Consider the following 25,566-nt stretch of genomic DNA (forward strand, 5'->3'; position numbering starts at 1 on the left):
TTTTTCCCCTTTTTTTTTCTGCTGTGTCCCTGAGCTACTTTGGTTTCTAAATTCAGGCCTTACATATTTATCTGTGCCATTCAATTAGACCACATCCCCAATGCTGCTCTATAGTTTCACAGTATGTGGGAAATTTGGTAATTAAATGCATGCAAATGCTGCAAGAATAGAATAAATTAATTTTCCTTAATATCAGCAGGCCGCTGGGTGATTTCTCAGAGATAATGTGACCAAGATACTGTTTCTTCTCTCCTCTCTTGCCATCTTTTTTTGAATCTTTACTGTTGTTGCTTTAGAAATACCTGGTCAGGTTTGTAGGAAGAGAATCCCAGCCCGACCAGGCTCTGGGATTACATAAGGAGGGGGATCTGTACATCAGTTTTTTGGGATCTCCAAATAAAACCCCAGCTGGGCACAGCATTTAATGCCCACGGGTGTGGTGCAGCTTTGGATTGACGTGTGGGTCGGAGCCCGGGGAGGGTGGGAATGGCCAGAGCTGGAGTGGAGCAGTTGCAGGGAATACCCTGAGCTCCCTCAGCAGGATCCTTTGGATGTTCTGGCTCCTGGAAGTGCTGGGTGAAAGGCTGGGATCTCCGGGTGCTCCTCCCAGGGGCTCGGTTCTTTGTCCCTGGGGTTGTTCCTGGAGCCCCCTGCCCTCCGGGGAGCTGTGATTGTCCTTTTTGGGGCTTCCCTGAGCTCCTCCCGTGTGAGTTCAGCCCAACCCTCAGCACCAGGGGCTGGGCAGGTGCCTCTGACCTGGTGCTGGAACAGCTGAATTTTAACCATTCAACCCCATGGTTTGCAAGGAATTTGAAAGTCATTCTTCCCGAGATTCCAGACCTTTTGATATTCGCTTGGGTGCTGTGTTTGTGTTGCCTTAAAAGCTCTGACCTTACCAGTGATTCCTTTCCCTCATTGAGGTACCTTATCCCACGAATCCTTTGGATCCTTTCCGTGCCGTATCCTCGTGGTTCTCCTGCCTTCCCTCTTGGATCCGGTGTCTGGGTCCCTCCCCGAGCGCCGTGGCGGGGCTGGGTTCTCTTCCAGCCTGCAGCACTGCAGTGCTGTTGCATCAGTGCAGGGTTTCTGTCATCCCTCTCCTCCCTTGGCCTCCTCCCGGAGCGAGAACAGCCCGGCAGCTCAGGAATGCAGGATATTCCTGCTGCTGGTTCTGGAGCGAGAGCTTGGCACGAGGAGCGGAGCTGCAGAGGGTTTGTGGGCGGCTGGATTGCGAGGAACCAACTTCCTCCCAGCTCTGCTTTTTTGGGGGAGTGGGTGGAGGAGCACGAGGGGCTCCTGGAGGGATGGGGCAAACCCTGGCAGGGTCTGGGCTCCAGGGCAGGAGGGAAGCTCTGCGAGCTCGTCCTCACCCCTGCTCTGCACCTCCTCCCCTCCCTTTCCTTTCATCATTTGTGTTGCATCTGATGCAAAGAAGACCCCGTGTCTAACCCGTATGCCAGAGAAATTTAACTTGCAGAAATCACTGTTGTGCTTGATCAAACTACTTTAAAATTATTTCATTCTCGTGGCCCAAAATGAATCATTGCCCTGATAGCTGACGGAGTCATGGAATGGTTTGGGTCGGGAGGGACCTTAAAGACCGTAAATTCCACCCCCTGCCATGGGCAGGGACACCTCCCACTAGCCCAGGCTGCTCCAACCTGGCCTTGGACACTTCCAGGGATGGGGCAGCCACAGCTTCCCTGGGCAGCCCGTGCCAGGGAGCACTTTTTGGGAATGCTCAGAGCGCTCCGCTCCCGTTGGCACCGAGTTCCTCCTGTGGGTACCAGGGAGCTCTTTGCTGAGCACCTCCTTAGCAGAGGGAGGGATGTGCTGGTCCCCAGCCCTGCCCAGGCCAGGTTAGACCTTGCCCAACCCCAGCTGGCTGGGAATTTTGCCTAATTTTGCCTGAGGGCAGTGACTGGCAGAACCATTTTTGCAGGAGAACGGTGGGTTTGATGGCGGAGTTGCTTTTCAGAATGGTTTTTGCAGAACAGTTTGTGTTCAGGAGGACCCAAAATCGGGGTGGTCACCTGTGGGAGAGCCAGGTCTGTGTGGTGCTTCTCCTGTCCTAGGTGAGGTGGGTGGGAATGGGCAGGTTCACCTGTGTCCAGCCTTGGTGTGGCTTGTTTTGGGACTGAACCAGCAGCTCGGCTGCCTCATTCCTGCCAGAGCTCAAGAAGCCTTGGGATGATACTCTCAGGGACAGGGTGGGACTCTTGGGGAGGGTCCTGTGCAGGACTCTCAGGGATTGTTGAGTGTCCTGTGAAGGCCTCTCAGGGGTTGCTGAGGATTGTTGGGTGTCCTGTGCAGGACTCAGGGATTGTTGGGGATTGTTGGGGTGTCCTGTGGAGGACTCTCAGGAATTGCTGAGGATTGTTGGGGTGTCCTGTGAAGGACTCTCAGGGATTGTTGGGGTGTCCTGTGAAGGACTCTCAGGGATTGCTGAGGATTGTTGGGGTGTCCTGTGCAGGACTCTCAGGGATTGTTCGGGTGTCCTGTGGAGGACTCTCAGGGATTGTTGGGGTGTCCTATGCAGGACTGTCAGGGATTGTTGGGGTGTCCTGTGAAGGACTCTCAGGAATTGCTGAGGATTGTTGGGGTGTCCTGTGCAGGACTCTCAGGGATTGCTGGGGTGTCCTGTGCAGGATTCTCAGGGACAGGGTGGGATTGTTGAGGTGTCCTGTGCAAGACTCTCAGGGACAGGGTGGGATTGTTGGGGTGTCCTGTGCAGGACTCTCAGAGATTGCTGAGGATTGTTGAGTGTCCTGTGCAGGACTCTCAGGGATTTTTGGGGTGTCCTGTGCAGGACTCTCAGGGATTGTTGGGGTGTCCTATGCAGGGCTCTCAGGGATAAGGTGGGATTGTTGGGTGTCCTGTGCAAGACTCTCAGGGATTGTTGGGGTGTCCTGTGCAGGGCCAGGAGCTGAACTGGACGATCCTTGTGGGTCCCTCAGTGATCCCGAGGGGATTCAAAGGCCGGAGCTCCCCGTGGCTCTGCCCTGCGCTGTCTGTCTGTCTGTCTGTCTGTCTGTGCCCATTCTGACGTTCTCCCTGTGTTTGCCCTCCCCACCTCTCCAGAGCTGACCTGCCCGGGGTGCAACATCGCTAAAGAAGCTGCTGCAGGATGAAAAGATGGCAGCGCGGCTGCTCGCACCACCAGGCCCCGAGAGTTTCAAGCCCTTCACTCCGGAGTCTCTGGCCAACATCGAGAAACACATCGCCGAGCTGAAGAAGAAGCAGCGCTCGAAGCAGGACAGCAGCCACCGGGATGACGACGAGGACAGCAAACCCAAACCAAACAGTGACCTTGAGGCGGGGAAGAATTTGCCTTTCATCTACGGGGACATCCCAAAAGGGCTGGTTGCTGTGCCACTGGAGGACTTTGACCCTTATTATATGACCCAGAAAGTGAGTTCTGGCGAGAAAGGAGCCGCTAAAGCACCTTCTTTTTTTTTTTTTTTTTTTTCCCCCCCCCCCATTGGGAAAAAATGGCAGGTTTGGGGTATGGTTGGAGCAGAAGACAAAGGATGGAGTCTTGGATGGGGCTGGTTTGTTGTGTGGGTTTTTTTATGAGGTTTAATTGATATGATATGATCAGGTTTAATTGATATTATAAGGCCGGTCTTTAAGGATGGAGTTAAGAGAACAGGGTCTGGAAAGTAAAAATAGATCAAGCTGTGCTGATGTGCCAATTTTAACCATTGGGGTAATAAGGAGACTGGAACTGAGGGGCAACAGTGGTGGTCTGAGCCTGTGTTTCATCCCTTCCATGGAATTCAGGCTGGATGGGATGGTTAGGAGGCAGTGGGACACGGAATCGTGGCAGAAAAGGAGCGAGAGAAACTAATTAACTGGCCTTCATCTGGAGAATTTTTATTTTTAAAACGTTTGGATTAACCACAAGGTGATGTGGCAGGAGGCACTTGTGGGGTTTATTCAGAAATAAGGGGAGCAGTGAGTTGGGAAACTGCTGGAGATGGAGGGGAGGGATCTGCTGGTCATGGAATAGGGAGGAGCACGGTCATGGATTTTCTCAGAAGGCTAAAACTGAGGTTCTTGGCTGTTTATTTTCATGGCTTTCCTCGATACAACTTTAATTGGGGCAGGCTGAGAGAGCTGCCATCCCTAACTGAGGCTCAGCTGTCATGGGAGGAGCTGCAGGTCTGGCCCCTGGGTGACAGGAGCTGTGATGTGAGTGGGGACAATTGCCTGTGTGTGAAATCCCTGTGCTGGGTAACAAATGTGTGACGAGTTTGTGATGGGACACAAGTTTGTGCCACGCTCAGAAGGGACTCCAAGACTGGCAGGGTGTCATTCCCATGGAATCAGCTGGATTTGGGTGTAACTGGCTGTTCTTTCCTGCATTTGTAGTGGTGAGTTGTGTTGCTGGGAGCAGGAGCTGGCTCAGCACAGGGCTTTGGAATTTTGGAATGTGTGTGTTGGATCCCAGGGTCCAGGTGATGTGCTGCTTCAGGAGATGCATTACCAGGAGCTCCTGGGGGAAAAAGGCACTGTAGTTATCCTCAGGAGTATTTTTTTCTTTATCAACCAAGTGTTTTCTCTTTATTAAACCAACCTGGTATTCCCTGGTTTTTGGTGAGACCGGCTCATGGAATCCCAGGATGGTTGGGGCTGGAAGGGACCTTAAAGCTCATCCATGGACAGAGACACCTTCCACTATCCCAGGCTGCTCCAACCTGGCCTGGGACACTTCCAGAGATCCAGGGACAACCACAGCTTCCCTGGACACCCTGTACCAGGGCCTCCCCACCCTCCCAGTTCCGAGGGTCTCTTGGCCCATCCCACCACTGGGGTGTCACAAATGTCACTGGGATCCCATCAGGAGGGGTTTGGAGCCTCTCTGTGTCTGTGCAGGTGAAGGGATGGTGCCAGTGGCAGAGCTGGGCTGTCAAACCCTTTTCCAGCAGAAATAGGTCCCTGGTGCTGAGGGGGCAGAGGCTCCCTGGTTCTCCGTGTCCCACCAGGAGCAGGAGGCAGAGGGGAACCCCTTTACCCCTCCTGCTCCATCAGGCTCCAGGTTTGCCTCCCAGCACAAGGCCATCAATAAACCTTCCATTTCTAGAGGAAAAAATCAGCCACACTCCCATCCCTGAAGGCATCTGTCCCACCTCCAGGAGCACCACAGGAGTGCTGACACTTGAGGAGTCGTTGCCTGCTCGTGGTGTGGAGATGGAGGGAAAGTTCTGGAGATGAGAGGGAAACCCCCTCAGCCCTGTGTGTGCCATGCTGGGAGCAGGGCCTGGCTCTCCCCACAGACACTGGATTCATGCTCTGTTCCTTTCCATCCATCTCACTGTGGCCATTCCTTAGGTGTGTCCTTCCCGCTGCTTCCCAGAGTCCGTCACTTCCCACCAGGCAGGTTTTGTTTTTTTTTAAGGCCATTAAAAAGGCCCTTCTCTGAATCATCAGGAATCTGCTTGAATCATGGGAAGTTTTCCAAGATTTCCCCACACCCCCCCCCCCTTCTCCAGAAGGCTTTGCATCACAGGTCTTTGCTTCTGCAGCGTGCACAGGGACAGATCAGCTGGTTGCTTTTCCTTGCAGGAGGACACGGTGATCTTGGTTTCTCTTAAGGAACTGAAACTGCATTTTAACGGAGCAGCTCAACTTCCAGTGGCCTGGTAACTGATATTTAAAGGGGAAACAGAGTGACTTGGAAACAGCACCGTGGCCCAGGGAGTCACAAGCCCCGGGTCTGGAGCCCGGCGATGGTTTTGTCCCAAGTGCTGCTCCTTGCTCTGCTCAGGTTCGTTTTGCAAAACGGGAGTCACGGAATCCCGGGATCATTGAGGTTGGAAAAGCCCTCCAGGACCATCGAGTCCAACCTGTGACCCATCCCTGCCTTGTCACCCAGCCCAGAGCACCCAGTCCAGGCTTTTCCCAGGCTGGGGTTGTTTTCCTCAAGCACCTTCCCTGGGTGGGAATCTCATCCGTGCTGCGGGACGGGGTGAAGGTGCTCCTGCTCCTGCAGTTGGCTCCACTTGGAGGGCAGCAGAAGGTCCCTGAATATTTTGGGAGTTGAGACCATGGATAGGCTCGGGTGGGTGGATTCCAGCAGGAAAAGGAAGGCTGTCCACACATCCATGAGCATCTGAGGCTGGAGCAGGACGTCCGAGGTCACCTCCTGCTGGCAGATGAGCACCTGAGGATCCCTCTCTCCAGGTTTCGTGCCAATGGAGTGACTTGCAGCTTCCCCAAGTCACATGCCTGCTTTGGAAGTGGGCCCTCGGGTCCAGAATGTCACCTTGGCTCTGTGGGCCTGGGAAAATCTCTGGGATGGGAGGGCCCAGCTGCAGGAACCACGTCTGGCCCTGGGATGTGACGTCTACAGGGACAAGGGGTGGCTCTGCCGGGGTTTTGCCTTCCAGTGGAGTCCCCAAAGCAGGGGGAAGAGTCAAAACCACCTCAAGAAATCAGCCTTTTGTTGTTTCCAGAGCCTCAGTGCCTTTTCCAGATCTTCCAACACTGAAGCAATACTGGCCATGATATTTGTTGTGCAAACTGGAAACATTTCAGTTAAAACCCCCCAAGGACCAGGACTTCCTTGTGAACTTCCTTATTCCAACAAAATTCAGGAGAGCTCCCAGTGTGAGCAGCCCCAGCCCCTGCTTTCCAGGTCTTGCTTAATGAGGTTTTTTTCTTCCACTCCGTGTCTCCAACTGACTTAAAAGGAGCAGGAAAAGTGGGAAAGGAAAAGACTGAGGGAAGGGAAGTGAAATCCCTGTCAGTCCTGCCCTCCCTGGTGTCGGAGGGAAGGCAGAGTGGGATGGAGCCGTTGGCTGTGTGTGGATCCAGCCCCGAGGATCCCAGCTGGGATCAGGGAATGCCGAGTGTGGCAGGGCCAGGGAAGTGATGGAATCTCTGCTGCCACCCCTAAATCTGCACCGCTGGGGATGGTGGAAGGATGGGGAATTGGAGGGAGAATGGATTTCCTTGCACAGGCAGATTGAGAGGTTGTTAAAATTTAAATCCAAATCAGTTTCTCAATATTCCATGTTGAACCATCTACTTTTTTTTTTTTTAAATATATCTTTCAGGAATGTTTTATTTTCTAAATTCCAAAACAGTCAAGTTTTTTTTCCCCACTATTTGGCTTGAAGCAAGAGGTTAAAGCAAGAACAAAATGTAGCAGATACTTCTTTTCCCCACAAGCTTTTCAGTGGTGAAGAGTAAGTTACTAAGAAAGAATAAATCTGTCCCCTTTGGGGGGAAGGGGAAATTAAATATTAAATAATGGAGTTTCTGTGTTAGAAAGTACAACTCTGTGAGACAAAACAGACTTGAGAAATATTTTGCATCGACGTGGGGGTGTTTCTGGGCTGGGTCATGTCCAGCCTCTCCCCCACCAGATCCCCCCAAGTCCTTCTCCCCCAGGGCTGCTCTGATTCTGTCTGTGGTTCCTCAGCCCCCAGAGTGCCCGAATTCCCTGTCCATGAGTTTTCCAGCAGTGACTTGCTCGGGGTGTCACCAGGAAGTCGTCGCTCTCCCTCTTGCTCAGCATCGAGTGTCAGCCCGTCGTGGTGTCACTGCTGCAGGAATGTGGCTCCATATGTTCCCAGGCTGTTCCTAAAGCTGTTGGCTCCTGAAATCTCCTGCCCACTCTCCTCCTCTCTCTTCAGCCACCTCGGAACCGCCCGACGTTAAACCCGCAGGAAGCAGAAGCGTTTCAGATCTTCCCAGAGCCTCAGTGTTTCCTGCCATCCCTCCATCAGCTCTGTCCTGCTCCCCTGGCACAGTCACCATCTTGCAGATTAATTTAGAAAACTCGTCCTCTGGGAATCTTCCTTCTTCTTGTGAGCCCTGTTTCCAAGGATTTGTTAACACGTGGGGCTCTGAGGGAACTGAAGCGGACGGAGGTTTTTTCACAGCTCTGACAACAAACTGAGAGTTTGGGAGGTCCAACCAGACACAACCATCTCTTAAACCGAGTGCAAAGTGCCTTTTTCCAGGTATCACCTTCCTCTAAGTTCTGAGCTTTACCTCAGCACTTCTTAAAAGCTCTTAAGGATGTTCTTGGCCCGGACCCAGCAAACGTTTTAAGAGCTCGCAGCCATTTCGAAATGGAGTTTTAATATGTCAGCAGCAGAAAGAGAAGCTAAGAGAGGGTTTAAATTGCCAAACAATTCTTGGCTTTTGGGCTTTTCTTTCTACTGATGAGACCAATGGGAGGCTTACCCAGGATTTTATGGGATACACAGGGGAATGGTGGATCTCGGAACCGTCGGAATCGATGAGCAGACTGGAATTGGGGCACTTTGTTGGTGTGAGGGTTGTGCTGGAAGGCCCAGGGGTGATGGGCTTTACAGGCAGGAACCACTCCACAAGTTTTATGGTCTAAAAGGAGAAATGTGTGCAGAGCATGGAGAGGAAATGAGGACACGGGACAGGGGAGGGACTAAGAGGGCAAAGCAGAACGTGGAGTTCCTGGTTGGTGGGCAGTGGGATGAAACAGGTTGGATTCCTTCCTGGAAAGGGTGGTCGGGCCTTGGAAGGGGCTGCCCAGGGAGGTGATGGAGTCCCCAGGTCTTTGTCCAGCTCACCTGGACCCACATCATGCTCAGCACAGGCACAGCAGAGGTGTCACTGCTCGAAAGATGTGGGAGAGTCCGGAGCTCAGGACACGGCGGGAGCCCAGGAACATCCCAGTGTCCTGCTCCAGAGCCTTAAAAAGAGATTTAAAAAAGGAATGGGATGCAAGTCCTGGAAAGTTTGTGGTGTCAGGGAAGGGAAATGAACTGGTTCCTAGAACTGGGTTGTCCCTTGAGCACTTTGTAATGGCAGTTCTGCAAAACTTTGGGCCTTTTAGAAGGTTGTTGCATGCCAAGGTGATCTGGTCATTAATTCACGATGCTGCAACTGAAGAGCTGCCCGGGGTTGTCTTTAAAGTGCTTTTGGTGGGGATGCATTAGTGGTTCTGTGCTCGACCACAACCTGATTTTGATTTCCTTTGCAAATAATTTACTGCTCAGTGGTCTAATTGAGCCAAACGAGCCCAAACACGTTGTTCCCCTTGCGAGGAGGGAAATGACAGATTTCCTAAGAGGAGTCTCCTGGGGAAGCCGGGGTTGGCAGGGAGCCCCAGGATTCCCTTGGGTTGGGCTCCGGGAACTCGGGGCTGTGCCAGCCAGGGGGGCTGGAGACGAGTCCGGGGCCATCCTGGAGAGAATAAAAATGGGACAAATGGTGCCAGGGAAAGGGCTTTGGCTTCTCAGTGCACACAAGTTGCTTCCTGCCCTCTGAGTCGGGTGCTGGGTGCTTTGGGTGTGCTGGAATGAAGTGCCCACAGACCCACTTGTACCTGGGATGCTCCCGGTGCTCCGTGGGGAGATGGACCGAGGGATCTGTGGTGTAAGGCTGTGGAATTCTGCCTCCCATTTGCATGAGTCGTTCCACAGGTTCTGTGTAAGGAATTGAACCTCAAATCTCAAGCTTCTCTCTAATTAATGAAGGGCAGGGAGACCCAGGGGTGGGCGCAGGGGCGGGTGGGACGGGGGGTGACCTGTGTCTGCTGGGCTGAGGGACTCTGCCACCACCTTTTCCTCCTGTTCACCTGCCAGCCTCTCTTTCCAGCTGAGATGCTGTCCTGTGAAACCAGGATTCCTTGTGGGAGCTGTTCTTTGGGAAGGAGGCACAGGCTGTGCCGTGAAGAGGGGCTGGAGCTCGTGGTGAGGGCTCAGCTGCCGGATCCGCTCCTGGATCCTGGTCCTGAGGCACTTTGGGCCTCAGCTCTTCTCTCTTAGGTTGGGGGCCGCAGTGCTGTGGAAGAGGAAAACGTGGGCTTGGATGGGAGGTTTGGCTTCTGCTCTGAAATCTCTGGTGAAATGGATGCTTGGAGTAGAATTGTCCAGGATGTGCTGGTGGGGATGTCCAGGATGTGCTGGTGGGGATGTCCAGGATGTGTTGGTAGGGATGTCCAGGATGTGTTGGTAGGGATGTCCAGGATGGCCTGGTAGGGATGTCCAGGATGTGTTGGTAGGGATGTCCAGGATGTCTTGGTAGGGATGTCCAGGATGTCTTGGTGGGGATGTCCAAGGATGTGCTGGTGGGGATGTCCAGGATGTGCTGGTAGGGATGTCCAGGATGTATTGGTGGGGATGTCCAGGATGGCCTGGTAGGGATGTCCAGGATGTGCTGGTATGTCTCACCCTAATGGGAGCTTCATAAAAGAGATAATTCTTTAAAAGAAAATGCTATTTTTTTACTATAGAAGTAATTTGTCCTTTTTTTTTCCTTTTTATGAGCACAATCCCTGCTTTGATTTTCCTGGATTAACTCTCTCTCTCTTTGTTTCTCTGCAGACCTTTGTAGTACTAAACAGAGGGAAAACACTCTTCCGATTTAGTGCCACACCTGCCTTGTACATTTTAAGTCCTTTTAATCTGTTTAGAAGAATAGCTATTAAAATTTTGATACATTCATATCCTTTTTATTATTGAGTTCTCTTTGCCTTCGTGTGTTCCTTGAAAATCTCTTCCCTGTCAAATCTCTTCCCTCCCAAATTGTCTTTTGCTCAGTTCCCATCTGTGAATGACAGTCCTGCACCCAGGGGGGTGGATTGGCCTCAGAACATGCACAAAAACCTGCTTTTTTTGGATGAAAAGTCGGTGTCCTTGAGCCACATCCAATGAAGGAAACTTCTCCTTTATTTTCCCTGTGTCCATTCTCCCATCCCACACCCATGGATGAGTTTTGGAACAGATATGATTTAAGGCTGTGTTTTTAATGTGAAGAGGAGCTGAGCTTTAACAGCTGCTGAAATGGTTAAACAGAACTAAAACAGATTTTAAAAAATACTAAATATTAAATAGAATTATTTTCTGGAGAAGGACCCAGAGCCACCTTGTCTGTAATTAGACACTGACTGATTTCTTGCTCTTTTGGCATCTCTAAAACATCCTTCTAATGGCAAAGCTTTTCCAAAAGCTTTTCCTCTGCAGGGCTCAGGCAGCTCCAGTGGCTTTTGGTTGATGGTGTTATTAGGAGGAAAAAAATGTCTCTATTGACTGAGCTGCTTTGCCCTGTTCATTTATTTATTTTAGGTGGTGACTCTAAAGCAGAAACACCCTCATTTGCTGGTGTAGAGGCTCCTGGGCCCTCCATTCCTGCTTCTCAGGTGGAGAAAAAGCTTTTCCATCTTTTCAGAGTGGATTCAGGAATGTTTCCTTTGGCTCTGTGTGAGTTCTCGTGGCCTTTTCCTCCCCCTGGATGCCTGGGATGCAGCCAAGGGATGCAGATTGTCAGGCTGAGCCCAAGATGCTGCTGGAGGCTCTTGGGTCTCCATCTGAGGTGTGTTGGAGTCTCCTTAAATAATTCTGGAAGTCAAACAGCTTCGGATCTGAGCTGGATTTCACTGCTGGGCTGATAATTGAGTGGTTAAAATCCACTTCTGGTTGGGAATTTGTGCTTCAGCCTCCTCCAATCAGTCCCCAAACACACAGAGGGAGCACAGATGGCTTTGGAAGGACTCCTGTGGTTTTCTCCAAGCTAAATCCTGGTGTCTGTGCCTTTCCCATGGGCTGCATGAGCAGACAAGATGTTTTCATGTTACTGAACAACTGGAATTATTTGGGGAGACATCTTCTGTTTGGACCTGGGATTTTTTTTTTTTAATTACTAAGAAAATACCAGAAAATAGAAAATAAATTGAACAGCGACATAAAATACTATTTCTATACTATAAATGTATTATATAGTATATAAATCATATATATATAGTATGTACGTAGTATATATAGTATATATAGTATATGAATAGTATATATAGTATGTAAATAGTATACATAGTATATAAATAATATATATAGTATCTACATACTATATATAGTATATAAATAGTATATACAGTATCTACATATTATATAGTATATAAATAAGTATGTACATAGTATATATAGTATATAAATAGTATATATAGTATGTCAATAGTATATATAATATGTAAATAGTATATGTATAATGTCAATAGTATATATAGTATTTCAATAGTATATATATGTCAATAGTATATATATAGTATATAAATTGTAAATATTGTATAGTATAGTAATTACCTATATAAATATTATATATTATACTATATATTATACATTGTATATTATATTCTATATTATATTTAGCATATAGTATATAATATATAAATAGCCTTATTTCCCACGAGTGCTGGAAGCATCTCGGCTCTTATTATACCTGGAAATGGTTGCATTTTCCAGCACTCCGTGATTTTTGGGGACCAGAGGGGGATGTTAAAGAGCCACCACGTGTCCCTTTGCTCCTTGACTTTGCCCCACAGTATTTAGCATGATCATTATGTGCACTATTTTGACCAACTGTGTATTCATGACTTTTAGTAACCCGCCCGAATGGTCCAAGAACGTGGAGTAAGTACCAACCCTTGTGCTGTCAGAACCTCCCCAGAACTCTGAGCTCCTTCCCTGCTCCTCCCCCTGCCCGTTTGCACGGACACATCATCCCTCAGAGCCATTTGTCATTCCCGTTTTCGGGGTCTGTCATTCCCATTTTCGGGGTTTGTCATTCCCATTTTTCCGGGGGCCAAAGCGCCCTTTGTTCCCGGCGGTTCTCAGCCCGTGTCTCTCCCTCCCCCTGCCCCCAGGTACACCTTCACTGGGATTTACACCTTCGAGTCACTCGTGAAAATCATTGCCAGAGGTTTCTGTATAGATGGATTCACCTTCCTGCGGGATCCTTGGAACTGGCTGGATTTCAGCGTCATCATGATGGCGTGAGTCGAGTTTCCAGGTTATCTCCAGGCTCTGTGGGCAAGAGGGGGGGGGGTTTGTAAAGGAAAAGGAGATTTCTGTCCTGGTTTAAAGCCTGATGGAATCTCAGCTCTAAACTGTGGAGCTGCTGCTGCAAAAAAAAAAAACCCCAGGATTTTCTGAGAATTGCCTTGTTAATCGAGATTTTCGATGGCTCACGTGCCAGAGGGGCTGCTCAGTGTGGGACCAGGAGCCAAATACCTTTAAATCCCAGTCTCTACCTCTCCTTCCTCCTTGGGCTGGGGTTTTAAATATTCCTGGGCTGCAGCTGGAGGTTGGACAGTCATTACCCCACTAATAACCCATTAATAACCCATTAATAACTGTGGTTATTAACCCATTCCCCAAGGAAGGAATTAACGTGGTTTTCCTTCCTCATTCTTTCCTCTCGTGCCAGATCAGCTCCCACTGTCCTGACACTGAGGATCAGGGGGATGTTGAGTCCCATCAGGACTGGTTTTTTTTCCTTATTCCTGGTTTTCCTTATTGCCCTGAGGTGATCCTGGCTCAGGCTCAGTCATGCTGATGGAAACCAGGTCCACGTCAGTGGTCCCTGAGGTTGCTGGTGGAAGAGATATTTTTCCCCCTTTTCAATTTATTTTTGGGATGTTGCAGGTGCACATTGTTGGGCTCCCGTGGTCACCAAGGTCTGAGGGAACAGGGATCATGTAGGAAGGCTCAGGAGCCAGATTTCCAAGGGTTCAGAGCACTTGAAAGTTTCTCCCCAGACAGCACAGAGGAAATATTCTCTAAATGGGGGTAAAATAGAACTCTGGTGCCTTGCACTAAACATGTTCTCTGTGTATCTTGGGTTTATTCCCCTGGAAAAGGGGGATGATCAAACCTACCTGTGGCTCAGAAACAGGAGCATAAAGGATTAAAATGAAGGATGCTGATTAAAATGAAGGATGCTAATGAAAGTGGAGGATGCTAATCAGAGCAAAAGATGATCATGATTTATTAAAAACATGGAGTGGAGCGAATATACCTGAAAACCCTGAATTGAGGAATCATAAAATCATGGAATCCTGGAATGGTTTGGCTTTGAGAGGGACCTTAAAGCTCACCCAGTTGCACCCCTTGCTGTGGGCAGGGACACTTTCCACCAGACCAGGATGTTTAGGGTGGTGTCACCAGGTCTCCTCACAGATGTGACACTTCCACAGTTGCCCTCTGCAGAGGTGACGTTGAATTTTTGAGCCCTGTAGAGGAAGTTTGGGGCACCACAATGTCAAAAAGATGTAAAGGTGTTGGAGAGGGTCCAAAGCAGGGACACAGGGATGGGGAAGGGTCTGGAGGAGCAGCTGAGGGTTTGTTCAGCTGGAGGAGACTGAGGGGAGACTCCCCGGGGGCTGCAGCTCCGACCTCTGCTCCCTGTGAGCAGGGACAGGACCCAGGGAAGGGCTGGGGCTGTGCCAGGGCAGGGTCAGGCTGGACATTAGGGAAAGATTCTTCCCCCAGAGAGTGGTTGGGCACTGACCAGGCTCCCCAGGGCAGTGGGCACGGCCCCAAGGCTGCCAGAGCTCCAGGAGGGTTTGGACAACGCTCCCAGGGACAGGGTGGGATTGTCGGGGTGTCTGTGCAGGGCCAGGGGTTGGACTGGATGATCCCTGTGGGTCCCTCCCAGCCCAGGATATTCCATGATTCCATGATTCCAGGTGAGGATCCAGGTACCCACCCATGCACCTGGGTGAGCTGGTTGCAGAGAGGAGAGACTTAACCCGGGTTTTGCCTCCACAACTTTTCTGTCTCTGTCTCCTCCCTGCCCGTCCTGAAACATTTTAAATCACGAGCTGTGTCCTGCAAGCAGACGATTTATGCAGGGGGAGGTGACCCCAACGGTGCCATTAACTCTGGTTTAATTCTGCAGGTATATAACAGAGTTTGTAAACCTAGGCAATGTTTCAGCTCTGCGCACTTTCAGGGTTCTGAGAGCTTTGAAAACTATTTCTGTAATTCCAGGTAAGGCCCCGGTTGGTGTTTAGCTGTCGGGTACAGGCCCCTGTGAGTGATGTATTGCTTTGTCCGTAGTTGTTGTTTTATTTTGGTGTGGTATTGTCATGGTGTTTTTTGTGTGTGACCTCCCTCATTGCAGATATGTCACAGAGTTTGTGGACCTTGGGAATGTCTCAGCATTGAGAACTTTCAGAGTTCTCCGAGCTTTGAAAACTATCTCTGTAATTCCAGGTGAGAACCCTTCGGCATCAGAGGCTGGGCTTGTGTGTGTCTCCTCTCTCCATCTCCCCTCCCTCCCTGCACTGCTCGTTCCTCAGAAGTGGCACTGGGCTTTTTGGGATGGGATTTGCAGTCTGTGTGACAGGACAGTTTGAAATCAAGGCTTCTGGGCCACCAAATCATGGGATGAACAGGCTGTTATTCCCTACTCCTCTGTCCCTGTGTGCATCCCTGGCGTGCCCATCTCTGAGATTAAAGCCAGGCTTGAAGTTTAATTGCAGGTGAATGAAGGCTCAGGCTCCCCCTCAGGCTGAGCAGTTTCTGGCTCAGGGATTTGCCCCTTTATCACCAGTGTTTCTGCAGATTTAGGAATAACTGTGCAAAACAACAGAGCGAAACCCAACCGGGATTAAAACCTTTTGCCCATTTCCTGAGCTGGACTTGGCCGGGCTGAGCCTCCCAAAGCTGCTTCTAGACCTGTAACTCATTTGTGTGTCACAGGGAGAGCAGGGGCCCTTCTTTTGTTGTGAGACACACAGATTATGGACTGAGAATCCCAGAATTCCAGAATGGTCTGGGTTGGGAGAGACCTTAAACTCATCTCATTCTGTGGGCAGGGCCACCTTCCCCTGGACCAGGTCACTCCAAGCTCCATCCAGCCCGGCCTGAAACACTTCCTGATCCTGAATTCTTGTGCAGAAAAGCCTCGTGTGGGTGGTTTCTCACAAGTGCCCCTAAGTTTAAGGTCAGGCTCAGCTGTCACAGGGATCAGCAGGTTTTCAGGTGCTCAGCCTGTCTCAGGGCAGGCACCTGAAATAACCCCCCGGCTGCCCTGCAGGTCCTTTGGAGTCTGTTCCATGACACATTCCCTGATCATGGAACGGTGGCTCTGCTCTCTCAGGCTGCCAGGGAAGAGCCTGTGGATTTGTAGGGCCCATCCCAGACTGCCAACCCCATCAGCTGCACCTGCCTGTTGTGCATGATGATGGTGATGATGATGATGATGATGATGATGATGATGCTCTGATGTGGCACCCGCTTCCCTTGCACCCCATGAGAACGTGCTGGAGTGATGTTCCTGCTGAGCCTTCCTTAATGTCTGGGGATATTAAAGAGAAAAGATCCCTGGGAATTGCTGCTGGCAGTGCCCTGGGCAGGCCTGACGTGCAGTTGGGATTCTCTCAGCCTCCAGGTCCTCGCTCAGAGGGAAACATCCCTGTTGGAACCAGATTTGCCTGTTCTGCTTTCTTAATTGTAGCAGAGTGGAGATGGTGCAGCTTCAAGGAGCTGGTTCCTGACTGTGTGGCTGCCTTGTCTTCCCGTGGAAGGGAGCAGGACAGCTCAGTTCTGGATCATTCCCTCCACAGAACTCCAAACGAATGGAATTGAATTCCAATGGCAGCGAGAGGGGTGGGGCTGAGCCCTGCTGAGCTCAGCACAGCCCTGACTGGTACCAAAGGCACAATCTGCTGCATATTCTGGTTTAATTAAAAGGGTGATTTGCCACATGCAGCCGAGGGAACCCTGTTTGGGTGTTGGGGGACACTGGACACACCTGGAAACGCCCAAACCCTGGGTGTTGTATCCCTCTCTGGGGGAGGGTTGTCCGGGTGTGGTTCTGCAGCACAGACCTCACCCCCCGATTTTGGGACTAACAACAGGAGGAATGTAAAGCATTTGGGTAATTGGCCTTTTGGGTTATTTAATGTGAAGGCATGAAGTACTCTTTATGGGTTTTACTGCTGTCATTTCACAGGCAGAAAGGGATTTTTCAGAACACACTGAATATTAAAATCTAAAAGGATTCCCCTTCTGCTTCAGCACATGGAGTGGGAATTTTAACCCTGTGCTGAGCTACTGAGAAACTTGTTTTAGTGCTTTGAGTGCTGGCTACACCTTCTACCAATAATTGGGATTCGTGTGGTTTTGAGACAAGATAAAAAATGGGAAATATTTCCAGGATCTGCCATGAAACTGGGCAGAATTCCGTGGTCTCCGTGGATCTGTGTGACAGGAGCAGACTGTGGCTCCTGGGAGCTAAAATATCAAAGTACTGCTTTGGTTTTATGGCTTGGGGGTCCCTGTGAAACTGTGATGGTCTCAAGAGGTTTTCCCTGTTGGCCCTTGAAGTTCTTACATTGAATTGTCTGATGGGGACACACTTTTGTCACACCTGCAGCACACAGGACCCAGGAAAACCTGGAGCTGCTGTTGCTGGAGTTGTGGGGGTTTTTTTGAGTGTTCCTGGTTTGTTGCCAGAACTCTCCTGCTGCCAGTTTTGTCCTGGTTCCAAACCCCCTTTTCCTGCACTCCTCTGAAGGAGCAGCATCCCAACCAGGAACCCGAGGGCTGGTGCATGAGCAGAGCAGAGCTGTGGGATGAGCATGGGGGTGATGTGTCTGCCAGAACTAACAGCAAAAACCTGCTCTGGGTCGGGGCAGGGCTTTGGCATCCAGGAAAAGTCGGGATAATGGAAGGAAATGACATTTAAAAAATTATTCCTCTGTAAGGAATGTATCTATAACCATGTATTTATGAATCTTTATGTGCCTGACATGGCTCAACCCTCTGGTGGTACAGAAGGGGAAGGCTGGAGGGGACCAAGGATTCTGGTCAGGGATTTATTGTGGGATGTTGTTGTGGCCTCAGCCAGAGCCTTGGATCTGACTGGCCCCAAGTCCAGCTGGATCTGTGATTTATGGGGGTTTTTTTTCCTCCTTCCTCCCTTCACTGCTCATTTATAAGTCATAGAATTATCCTACTAAACACTAGAAAGGCTGATTAAAGGGTCCTAAATCCGTGTGGCTTCTGCCTCCAAAATTCTTACTAGTTTAGACCTGTCTCCTAAAAATTAGTGCTGAGTTCTTCCTCCCTCCTGTGGGGGGGGGGTTCCTCTCACAGACCAGGCTGGTTTGAGAAACCAGAAGGATTCTTGGCTTATGCCTGAGTTTACTTTTTAGAACTGAGTCTATCAAGGATCCCGAGGGATCCCAAAGCACCAGGTGAAATCCATCCAAACGGAAAATTCAGCTCCCACAGGGGAAGGGAAGTGCTGGTTCAGGGAAGGGAAATGCTGGGACAGTTCAGATGAGCAGGAGAAACCCAAGGTGGGAGTTTAAAGGTGTTTGATCTTTGTGAGCTGTCACAGCCCGTGCCAGCGAGGGGTTTGTGGCAGCAAATCCCGGTTTTAACATCCCTGTTTGACACCCCCTGTGTGCAGGGCAGTGATTCCTGAACACACCCCTCAGCCTGGCTGCAAAGCTCAGGCATTCTCAGGACAAACAGGGTTTGGGTTTGTTCTGACTGTCCCCTTCCCCACAAAACCCCTGAGCTGGTCCCTCCATCCTGGTCTTGGGGCAGCTGGAAAACCCAACCCCACATGGGGGTTCTCAGGAGCCCCCCCGGTTTGTAGCCAGGATCTTTCCCCCCATGGAGGTGTTAGGAGGTGCTGTATGGTTTGGGAGGGATTTGCAGTGTGTTTTCCCGCTGCAGGAGTGATTTCCAGTCCCCTTTCCCTCTCCACAGGCCTGAAGACCATCGTGGGTGCCCTCATCCAGTCGGTGAAGAAGCTGTCGGACGTGATGATCCTGACAGTTTTCTGCCTCAGTGTCTTTGCCCTCATTGGGCTCCAGCTGTTCATGGGCAACCTGAGGAACAAGTGTGTGATTTGGCCAATTAATGTGAACGAGACCTTCCTGGATAACGGCTCCAGGGGCTTCGACTGGGAGGAGTACACCAACAACATGTGTAGGTGTTTCTGAGGCTCCCCAAAACCTCCTGGTTCAGCTCAGGGGGGTGCCCACCATTTCCAGCGTGGTTTGTGGCACTTTGTGCAATGAAAATCCCCTGTGCCCAGAGAATTTTCGGCTTCTTAGAACCCCATTAGGGTGTTTCTGGTGGGGTTCACCCTTTTAAAGAGTTTGGCTGTGCTCTTTGAGCTGAGTGTTTTGTCCGAAATGTATTTTTACAGATAAATTTCTCAGCAGGGGAATTGGGGGGGGAGAGGGGATCTTGAGTGGAGGGTTTTATGGTGCTGTAGTCTGTTAAATCTTCTACCTTCATACATATTCACCTGTAATCTCTTCATTTTCACCCTCTTCAGCAAATTTTTACATCATTCCTGGTGCCCCAGATCCTTTGCTCTGTGGTAACAGCTCGGATGCAGGGTGAGTGTTGACCTTCACTGTTGATGGGTGGCTAATGCTGGCAAAACCTTTGGGATATTCCCTGTCTCTTCCTTGGTTGGTTCTGGTGTTATTTCACCAGCTTTCAGTAATTTCTGTCTCTAACTGTGAATGCACTGCTGGTGCAGTGGGTTTTCCACGTCACCTCAGGGGGCAGGTGGTGCCAGTGGCACCGTTTCCCTCTGAAATCCAATCTTAGGGATCATCAGAGAAGGGTGAGTGGAGGCTCAGAAACGGGAACTTGCCTCCTGCTGTCGCCTCCCGTTGTTTTTTTCACCCCGACCTTCAGCTCTGAAGGCACTTTTGGCCAAAGCTGGTGCCTTTTTGTCCCTCTCCATGCCCTGACCTGGCTGTTGTCCCTCCCCAGCCAATGTCCAGAGGGATACACGTGCATGAAGGCAGGACGGAACCCCAACTACGGCTACACGAGCTTCGACACCTTCAGCTGGGCTTTTCTGGCTTTATTTCGCCTTATGACTCAGGACTTCTGGGAAAACTTGTATCAACTAGTGAGTAAATGCTTCCCTTCTGCCTCTCACACAGTGAGAATTCGGGGATAAACCAGGAAAGGGGAACGGGAGAAGCTTTGGTTTATTCCTTTCCTCTGAAGGAGAAGCTGCCCAGTGAGGTGTTGGGTTGGAGGAGGAAGGGGATGTTACCTGGCAGCAGGTGCTGGGCTTGGAGTCCAGAAGGGCTGGTGGGTCCAGCTGAGCTGTGAATTAATTCTGGAGGAACCTGAGCACCCGCTGCAGGAGGTGGTGGGAGCCCAGCTCTGCTCACAGGAGGTGCTCAGGCCCTTTGGAGGGCACAGGTCTCCCTTGTGACCTGAGGGTGCTCTGGGGACTGGATGAAGTGGCTTTTTTTCCTCGCTTTGGTTCGTCTTGAGGGAGCCTGAGCCTTGGGTTTCACTCTGTGCCTCCGAACCCCTCTCAGTCTGCACCCGTTGGATGTTCCCTCCGGAGGGGAAGGGGGATGTCACCTTTTGTGCTCAACGTGCAGCTTCCAGTGCTCTGCAGGGGAGGTGCTGAGCTTGAAATCCTCAGCACTGCTGGATTTCCTCAGAAGCATTCAGGTCAAGAAACTCGGGGCCGGCTCACGCCTCGGGTGTCACCCCGAGATCTCCTCCCTTTCCCTCTCCTGATCCCTCTGCCGTTATTTTCCACTCCCAGACCTTACGAGCGGCAGGAAAAACCTACATGATCTTCTTTGTGCTGGTCATCTTCGTGGGCTCCTTCTACCTGGTGAACCTGATCCTGGCCGTGGTGGCCATGGCCTACGAGGAGCAGAACCAGGCGACGCTGGAGGAGGCAGAGCAGAAGGAGGCAGAGTTCAAGGCCATGTTGGAGCAGCTGAAAAAGCAGCAGGAAGAGGCACAGGTGAGAAAGGAAGAAATTCCTCCCTTTGAGGGTGATGGGGCACTGGATTTCCCAGAGGAGCTGTGGGAAGTGTCCCAGGCCAGGTTGGAGCAACCTGGGCTGGACTTGTGCCCACGTGCACTGAGCCAAACTCTTCCTCCAAGCAGGAGATGGAGCATTAATCGGGGAAAGATGTGATTTATTTTCCCTTCTCTTGCCTCCCCCCTCAGGCTGCTGCCATGGTCACCTCGGCTGGGACGGTGTCTGAAGAAGCTGTGGAGGATGATGGGGGGGGAGGATGTCCAGGAGCTCCTCAGAGATTTCCAAACTCAGTTCCAAGAGCGCCAAGGAGCGTCGGAACAGGAGGAAAAAGCGGAAGGACAAGGAGCTGTCGGAGGGAGATGAGAAGTGTGACACTGAGAAGGTGTTCAAGTCAGAATCTGAGGATGGCATGAGGAGGAAAGCGTTCAGGCTGCCCGATAACAGGCTGGGAAGGAAGTTTTCCATCATGAACCAGGTAGTTTTAACCTCCTTCACTGTTTTTTGTGCTTGCTGGAGGTCAGGATAGTGTTATAGTTTAGATCCTGGTTAGCATGTCCAAGGATCTGCTCACAGCAGAGCAGGAGGACACTTAGGGCCCGGGTTTACAGCCCTCACAGGCACTTCCCCCAGCAGGAATTGTTCCTGAGGGAAGGGAATCCAGCCAGTTAATTCCTGCTCTGAGCCAGCTCAGCCAGCCAGGAGGGAGCAGTTCTCCCAGTGCTGCCAACGAGTGAGGGGTGATGGTCTGTGCAGACCTGGAGAGGGGAGGGAAACACGTGGAGGGAGACTGTTCACAAAGGTCTGGAGTGCCAGGACAAGGGGGAATGGCTTCCCACTGCCAGAGGGCAGGGTTAGGTGGGATACTGGGAAGAAATGGGGATATTGGGAAGCAATTCCTCCCTGGGAGGGTGGGGAGGCCCTGGCACAGGTTGCCCAGAAAAGCTGTGGCTGCCCCATCCCTGGGAGTGTCCCAGGCCAGGGGACACTCCCAGGGGTGTCCTGATCTAGTGGAGCAACCTGATCTAGTGGGAGGTGTCCCTGCCCGTGGCCGGGGGTGGGAATGAGATGATCTTTAAGGTCCCTTCCACCTCAAACCATCGTGTGAGTCCGTGAAACCACCCCATCCCTTCATCCCCATCCCGCTCACCCCGCTGTCCTCCCCCTTTCCCCCCCCCAGTCTCTCCTCAGCATCCCGGGCTCCCCGTTCCTCTCCCGCCACAACAGCAGGAGCAGCATCTTCAGCTACAAGGGCCGTTTCCGCGACCCGGGCTCGGAGAACGAGTTCGCCGACGACGAGCACAGCACGGTGGAGGAGAGCGAGGGCCGCCGGGACTCGCTGTTCATCCCCATCCGCGGCCGCGACCGACGCAGCAGCTACAGCGGCTACAGCGGCTACAGCCAGGGCAGCCGCTCCTCCCGCATCTTCCCCGCCCTGCGCCGCAACGTCAAGAGGAACAGCACCGTGGACTGCAACGGCGTCGTGTCCCTCATCGGGGGGCCCCCCTCCAGCATGCCCGGGGCCGCATCCTGCCCGAGGTGAGAGGGAGGGGGGCACGGCGCGGCGGGAGGGGGTCCCCGAGCTCAGAGCACGGGTGTGGATCTCCTTCTGTTCCTCCTCTCCTCTTCCTCCTCTCCTCTTCTCTTACTTCTCCTCTTCTCCTCTCCCTTCTCCTCCTCCTCCTTCTCCTCTTCCTTCTCTCCTCTTCTCCCCTCTTCCTCCTCTCCTATTACTTCTCCTCTTCTCCTCTCCCTTCTCTTCCTCCTCCTTCTCCTCTTCCTTCTCTCCTCTCCCTTCTCCTCCTTCTCCTTCCCCTTCTATCTCTCTCCTCCTCCTCCCTCCTCCCCTCCTCCCCTCCTCCCCTCCTCCCCTCCTCCCCTCCTCCCCTCCTCTTCCTCCTCTTCTCTCCTCTTCTCTCCTCTTCTCTCCTCTTCTCTCCTCTTCTCTCCTCTTCTCTCCTCTTCTCTCCTCTTCTTCCTCTTACTTCTCCTCTTTCTCTCCCTTCTCCTCCTCTCCCGGCTCGTCCTCTCCCTTCTCCTCCTTTTCCTTCTCCTCTTCCTCTCTTCCTCCCCCCTCTTCCTCCTCCTTTTCCCCTTCCCCTTCCATTCCTCTTCTCCTTCCTCTTTCCCTTCTTCTTCCCCCTCCTCCCCTTCTCCCTCTCCTCTTTACCCTCTTTTCCCTCTTCCTCCTCCTCCTCCTCCTGGACTGGAGCCCAGTCTGTCCAACCACAGGTGATCCCATCCATCCTCACCAACACCCCGAGCCTCCACTGCCCCTTTCCCTCCTTCCCATCAACAACCCGCCCCCTCCAGCTTCCTTGGAGGAAGAAGGCTTGGAATTGAGTCCTTAATTAAAGGACTAATAATAGCAGGAACCTCAGTGCATTGTTGGGGTGGTTCCTACGGAGCTGCTCAAGGCACAGGAGTGGGAAAAACCAGCCCAGCTCCCCGAGGTTGTTGTGAATGTTCTCCACAGTGAGAGAACAGGGGGGGATTAAAGGGAAATCCAAACAATCTTTTTGCTCTCGCTGAGGTTTGCAAGGGGAGCTGTTGGTGAAATAAGGATTCTTCAAACTGCTCTTTTTTCAATTGTTGGGTTCTCCTTGACTGTGGCTTTTTGTGATTAGTTGAATGAATTGGTTGTTGAGAAACCTGTTAGTGGATCAGCATTTCAGAATGCAGGAGAGAAACAATGCTCCAGAAATAGAATATCACTTAGTGGGGCACAGATGAATCTGGATTTGATTAAACAACATCATTGGAGAGAGACCTGAGCAATTGTTTCTGGAAAATCTGGTTACTGTGCCTGTAAATTCCAACCTATTTTTTAAATTATTTGAGTTTTTGCAGCCTGTTTTACCTTGATTAGTTCTGTTAAGCATCAGTTGCTACCTGGTTTTGTTCTACCCTTGTTACCACGTTTATACAGGGTTTTGCTTCAGTATTTAATCCTCTTTTCTAGCACAGCCTGGATGTGGTGGGAGCAGTAAAACCTGCATGGTGTGGAGAGAAACTATTAATTAGCTGTTATTTTACTGGGAGAATAAAGCCCAGTTCTCTGTCAGTGCCCAGGATTTTCTGGCATTTCCAGAGCAATCCTGGAAAGGGAAACTGAGGTGCCAGCTCTGCCTGGAGGGGAGCAGGGTGATCCTTCCCAGGGTGGAATGAGAGGGGATTTCACATCCCTGGTGTGTTGGAAAAATCAGCTGCATCGTGGGCTGGAGTGGGAGGAATCCCCACGAGCTCTCCAGGATGGGGGCTGAGCTTCTTGCAGCCTAATTTTCAGATGCAGATTTTGAAATAAATGCTGATACTGTTAAGTTATAAACCTTATTAATTTGGGTGGCTCAGATGAGGTTGGGGTGGAGTTCACCTCTGACCAACGGGGTTGGTGAAGGAGTGTTGGAGCACAGAGGGTAAATTATGTTGTGCTACAGCAGTTCTTTAAAGAACATTTGGAAATGTCCTTTGAAATATAATCCTTAGTTTGTCTGAGGCTGCAAAGCACTGGGCCAGCAGAAACGAGGGCCTGAGTTTTGGTTTGACCACTTAGATGTTGTGGGAAAGCAGGAAGGACAACAGGAAATAGAGAAATACAGGATATAGACAATATAGGATATGAAAATATGGAATAAGTGCCACGTTTGTGGGCTGAGGGTGTGTAAAAATTCTGGGGAGATTCAAGAGTTTGTCTTAACCATTCTCTGCATTTTGCAGGGTACAACTGAAATTGAGATTAGAAAGAAACCTGGTGGGTCTCTCTTGGTCTCCATGGATCAGGTGAATGCATCCTATGGAAGGAAGGATCGGACCAACAGTGTCATGACCGGGCTGACCAACACCCTTGTTGAGGGTAGGTGTGGTTTGGGGGCTCCAGGGTGACCTTAGAGCCCCTTCCAGTGCCTAAAGGGGCTCCAAGAGAGCTGGAGAGGGACTGGAGGCAAGGGATGGAGGGACAGGACACAGAGAATGGCTTCCCAGTGCCAGAGGGCAGGGTTAGGTGGGATATTGGGAAGAAATTCCTCCCTGGGAGGGTGGGGAAGCCCAGGCACAGGTTGCCCAGAGAAGCTGTGGCTGCCCCATCCCTGGAAGTGTCCCATTCCAGGGTGGAGCAACCTGGGCTAGTGGGAGGTGTCCCTGCCCATGGCAGGGGGTGGATGGGGATGAACTTTAAGGTCCCTTCCAACCTAAACCTTTCTGGGACTCTGTGGTCTGTCAGGGAGCTGCTGAGGGGTGTAGGGTGGGGAGCACAGGCCCCAAATAGATCAGTTTGGGGCTGGGAGCACCTGGCAGAGGATGCGCGTTCCCTGCGGATTTACGGAATTCAGCTCCCCCTGCCTTCAGGCAGTTCGTGTTCATGCACTGGGTTTTGCCTAAACCTGCTCCTTTTCAGTCATTATTGAGGCAGAAGTGTTCATTAGGCTTTATTTTACTTAGTTTTGCCCCTGAATTACAGAGAGGTGAAAGTAAAAGGCAGCAAAGAGCCGTAACTTTACACTAATGGGAACGCACAGGTCAGAGGGGTGAGACAACGTCTGCTCCAGGTGATCTGTCCTGGACCATCTCCCAGGGGCTGGAGAGACCCTCCTTTGCTACAGTCCATGGGAGAAAAGGGCTGGAGCCACCCTGAGAGCTGCAGGTGTGACAGCTGTCAGAAGGGAAAGGGGCTGCTGGCTGATGGGAATTCTGGAATGGACAGCACATGGAGCTGCGACTTCCAAATATGTTATGCAGGAGCCAGCAAGAATTTCTGAGCAGCAGCCACATGAGGTTGATGATCTCAAATTCCTGCTGTCTCCTGCAATAAAATTGTATGAAAACTAAATATACTTAGAAACAGAGCAGGGTTCTGCTGCCACTTCCCTCCTGCGCAACCGCCCACGGGCTCCAGAGCCACGGGCCTCCTTTTAACTTCCCAATTCCAAGGCAACTAAATACTAAGCAACCAGAGAACCAATGGGAAGGAGAGCACAGTGGTCCTTTCCCTCTACCATGAGAAATAAAGTTGAGCAT

General features: G+C 51.1%; 1 protein-coding gene across 1 annotated transcript in view; it reads left to right on the forward strand.

Annotated features, from left to right (window-relative positions):
* SCN8A (sodium voltage-gated channel alpha subunit 8) overlaps positions 1–25,566 on the forward strand; it is a 52,337-nt gene that overhangs the window by 6,263 nt on the left and 20,508 nt on the right. Inside the window, 14 exon segments of the mRNA XM_032713407.1 lie at positions 3,082–3,411; positions 10,323–10,441; positions 12,312–12,401; positions 12,635–12,763; positions 14,896–14,987; positions 18,501–18,722; positions 19,078–19,141; positions 19,527–19,668; positions 20,329–20,535; positions 20,745–20,805; positions 20,808–21,031; positions 21,734–22,070; positions 22,073–22,092; positions 24,271–24,406. Coding sequence (XP_032569298.1) covers positions 3,136–3,411; positions 10,323–10,441; positions 12,312–12,401; positions 12,635–12,763; positions 14,896–14,987; positions 18,501–18,722; positions 19,078–19,141; positions 19,527–19,668; positions 20,329–20,535; positions 20,745–20,805; positions 20,808–21,031; positions 21,734–22,070; positions 22,073–22,092; positions 24,271–24,406 — 2,119 coding nt within the window. The 5' untranslated portion in view covers positions 3,082–3,135.

The sequence above is a fragment of the Chiroxiphia lanceolata genome, chromosome 30, assembly GCF_009829145.1.
Source record: "Chiroxiphia lanceolata isolate bChiLan1 chromosome 30, bChiLan1.pri, whole genome shotgun sequence".
In the NCBI taxonomy this organism is placed as follows: domain Eukaryota; kingdom Metazoa; phylum Chordata; class Aves; order Passeriformes; family Pipridae; genus Chiroxiphia; species Chiroxiphia lanceolata.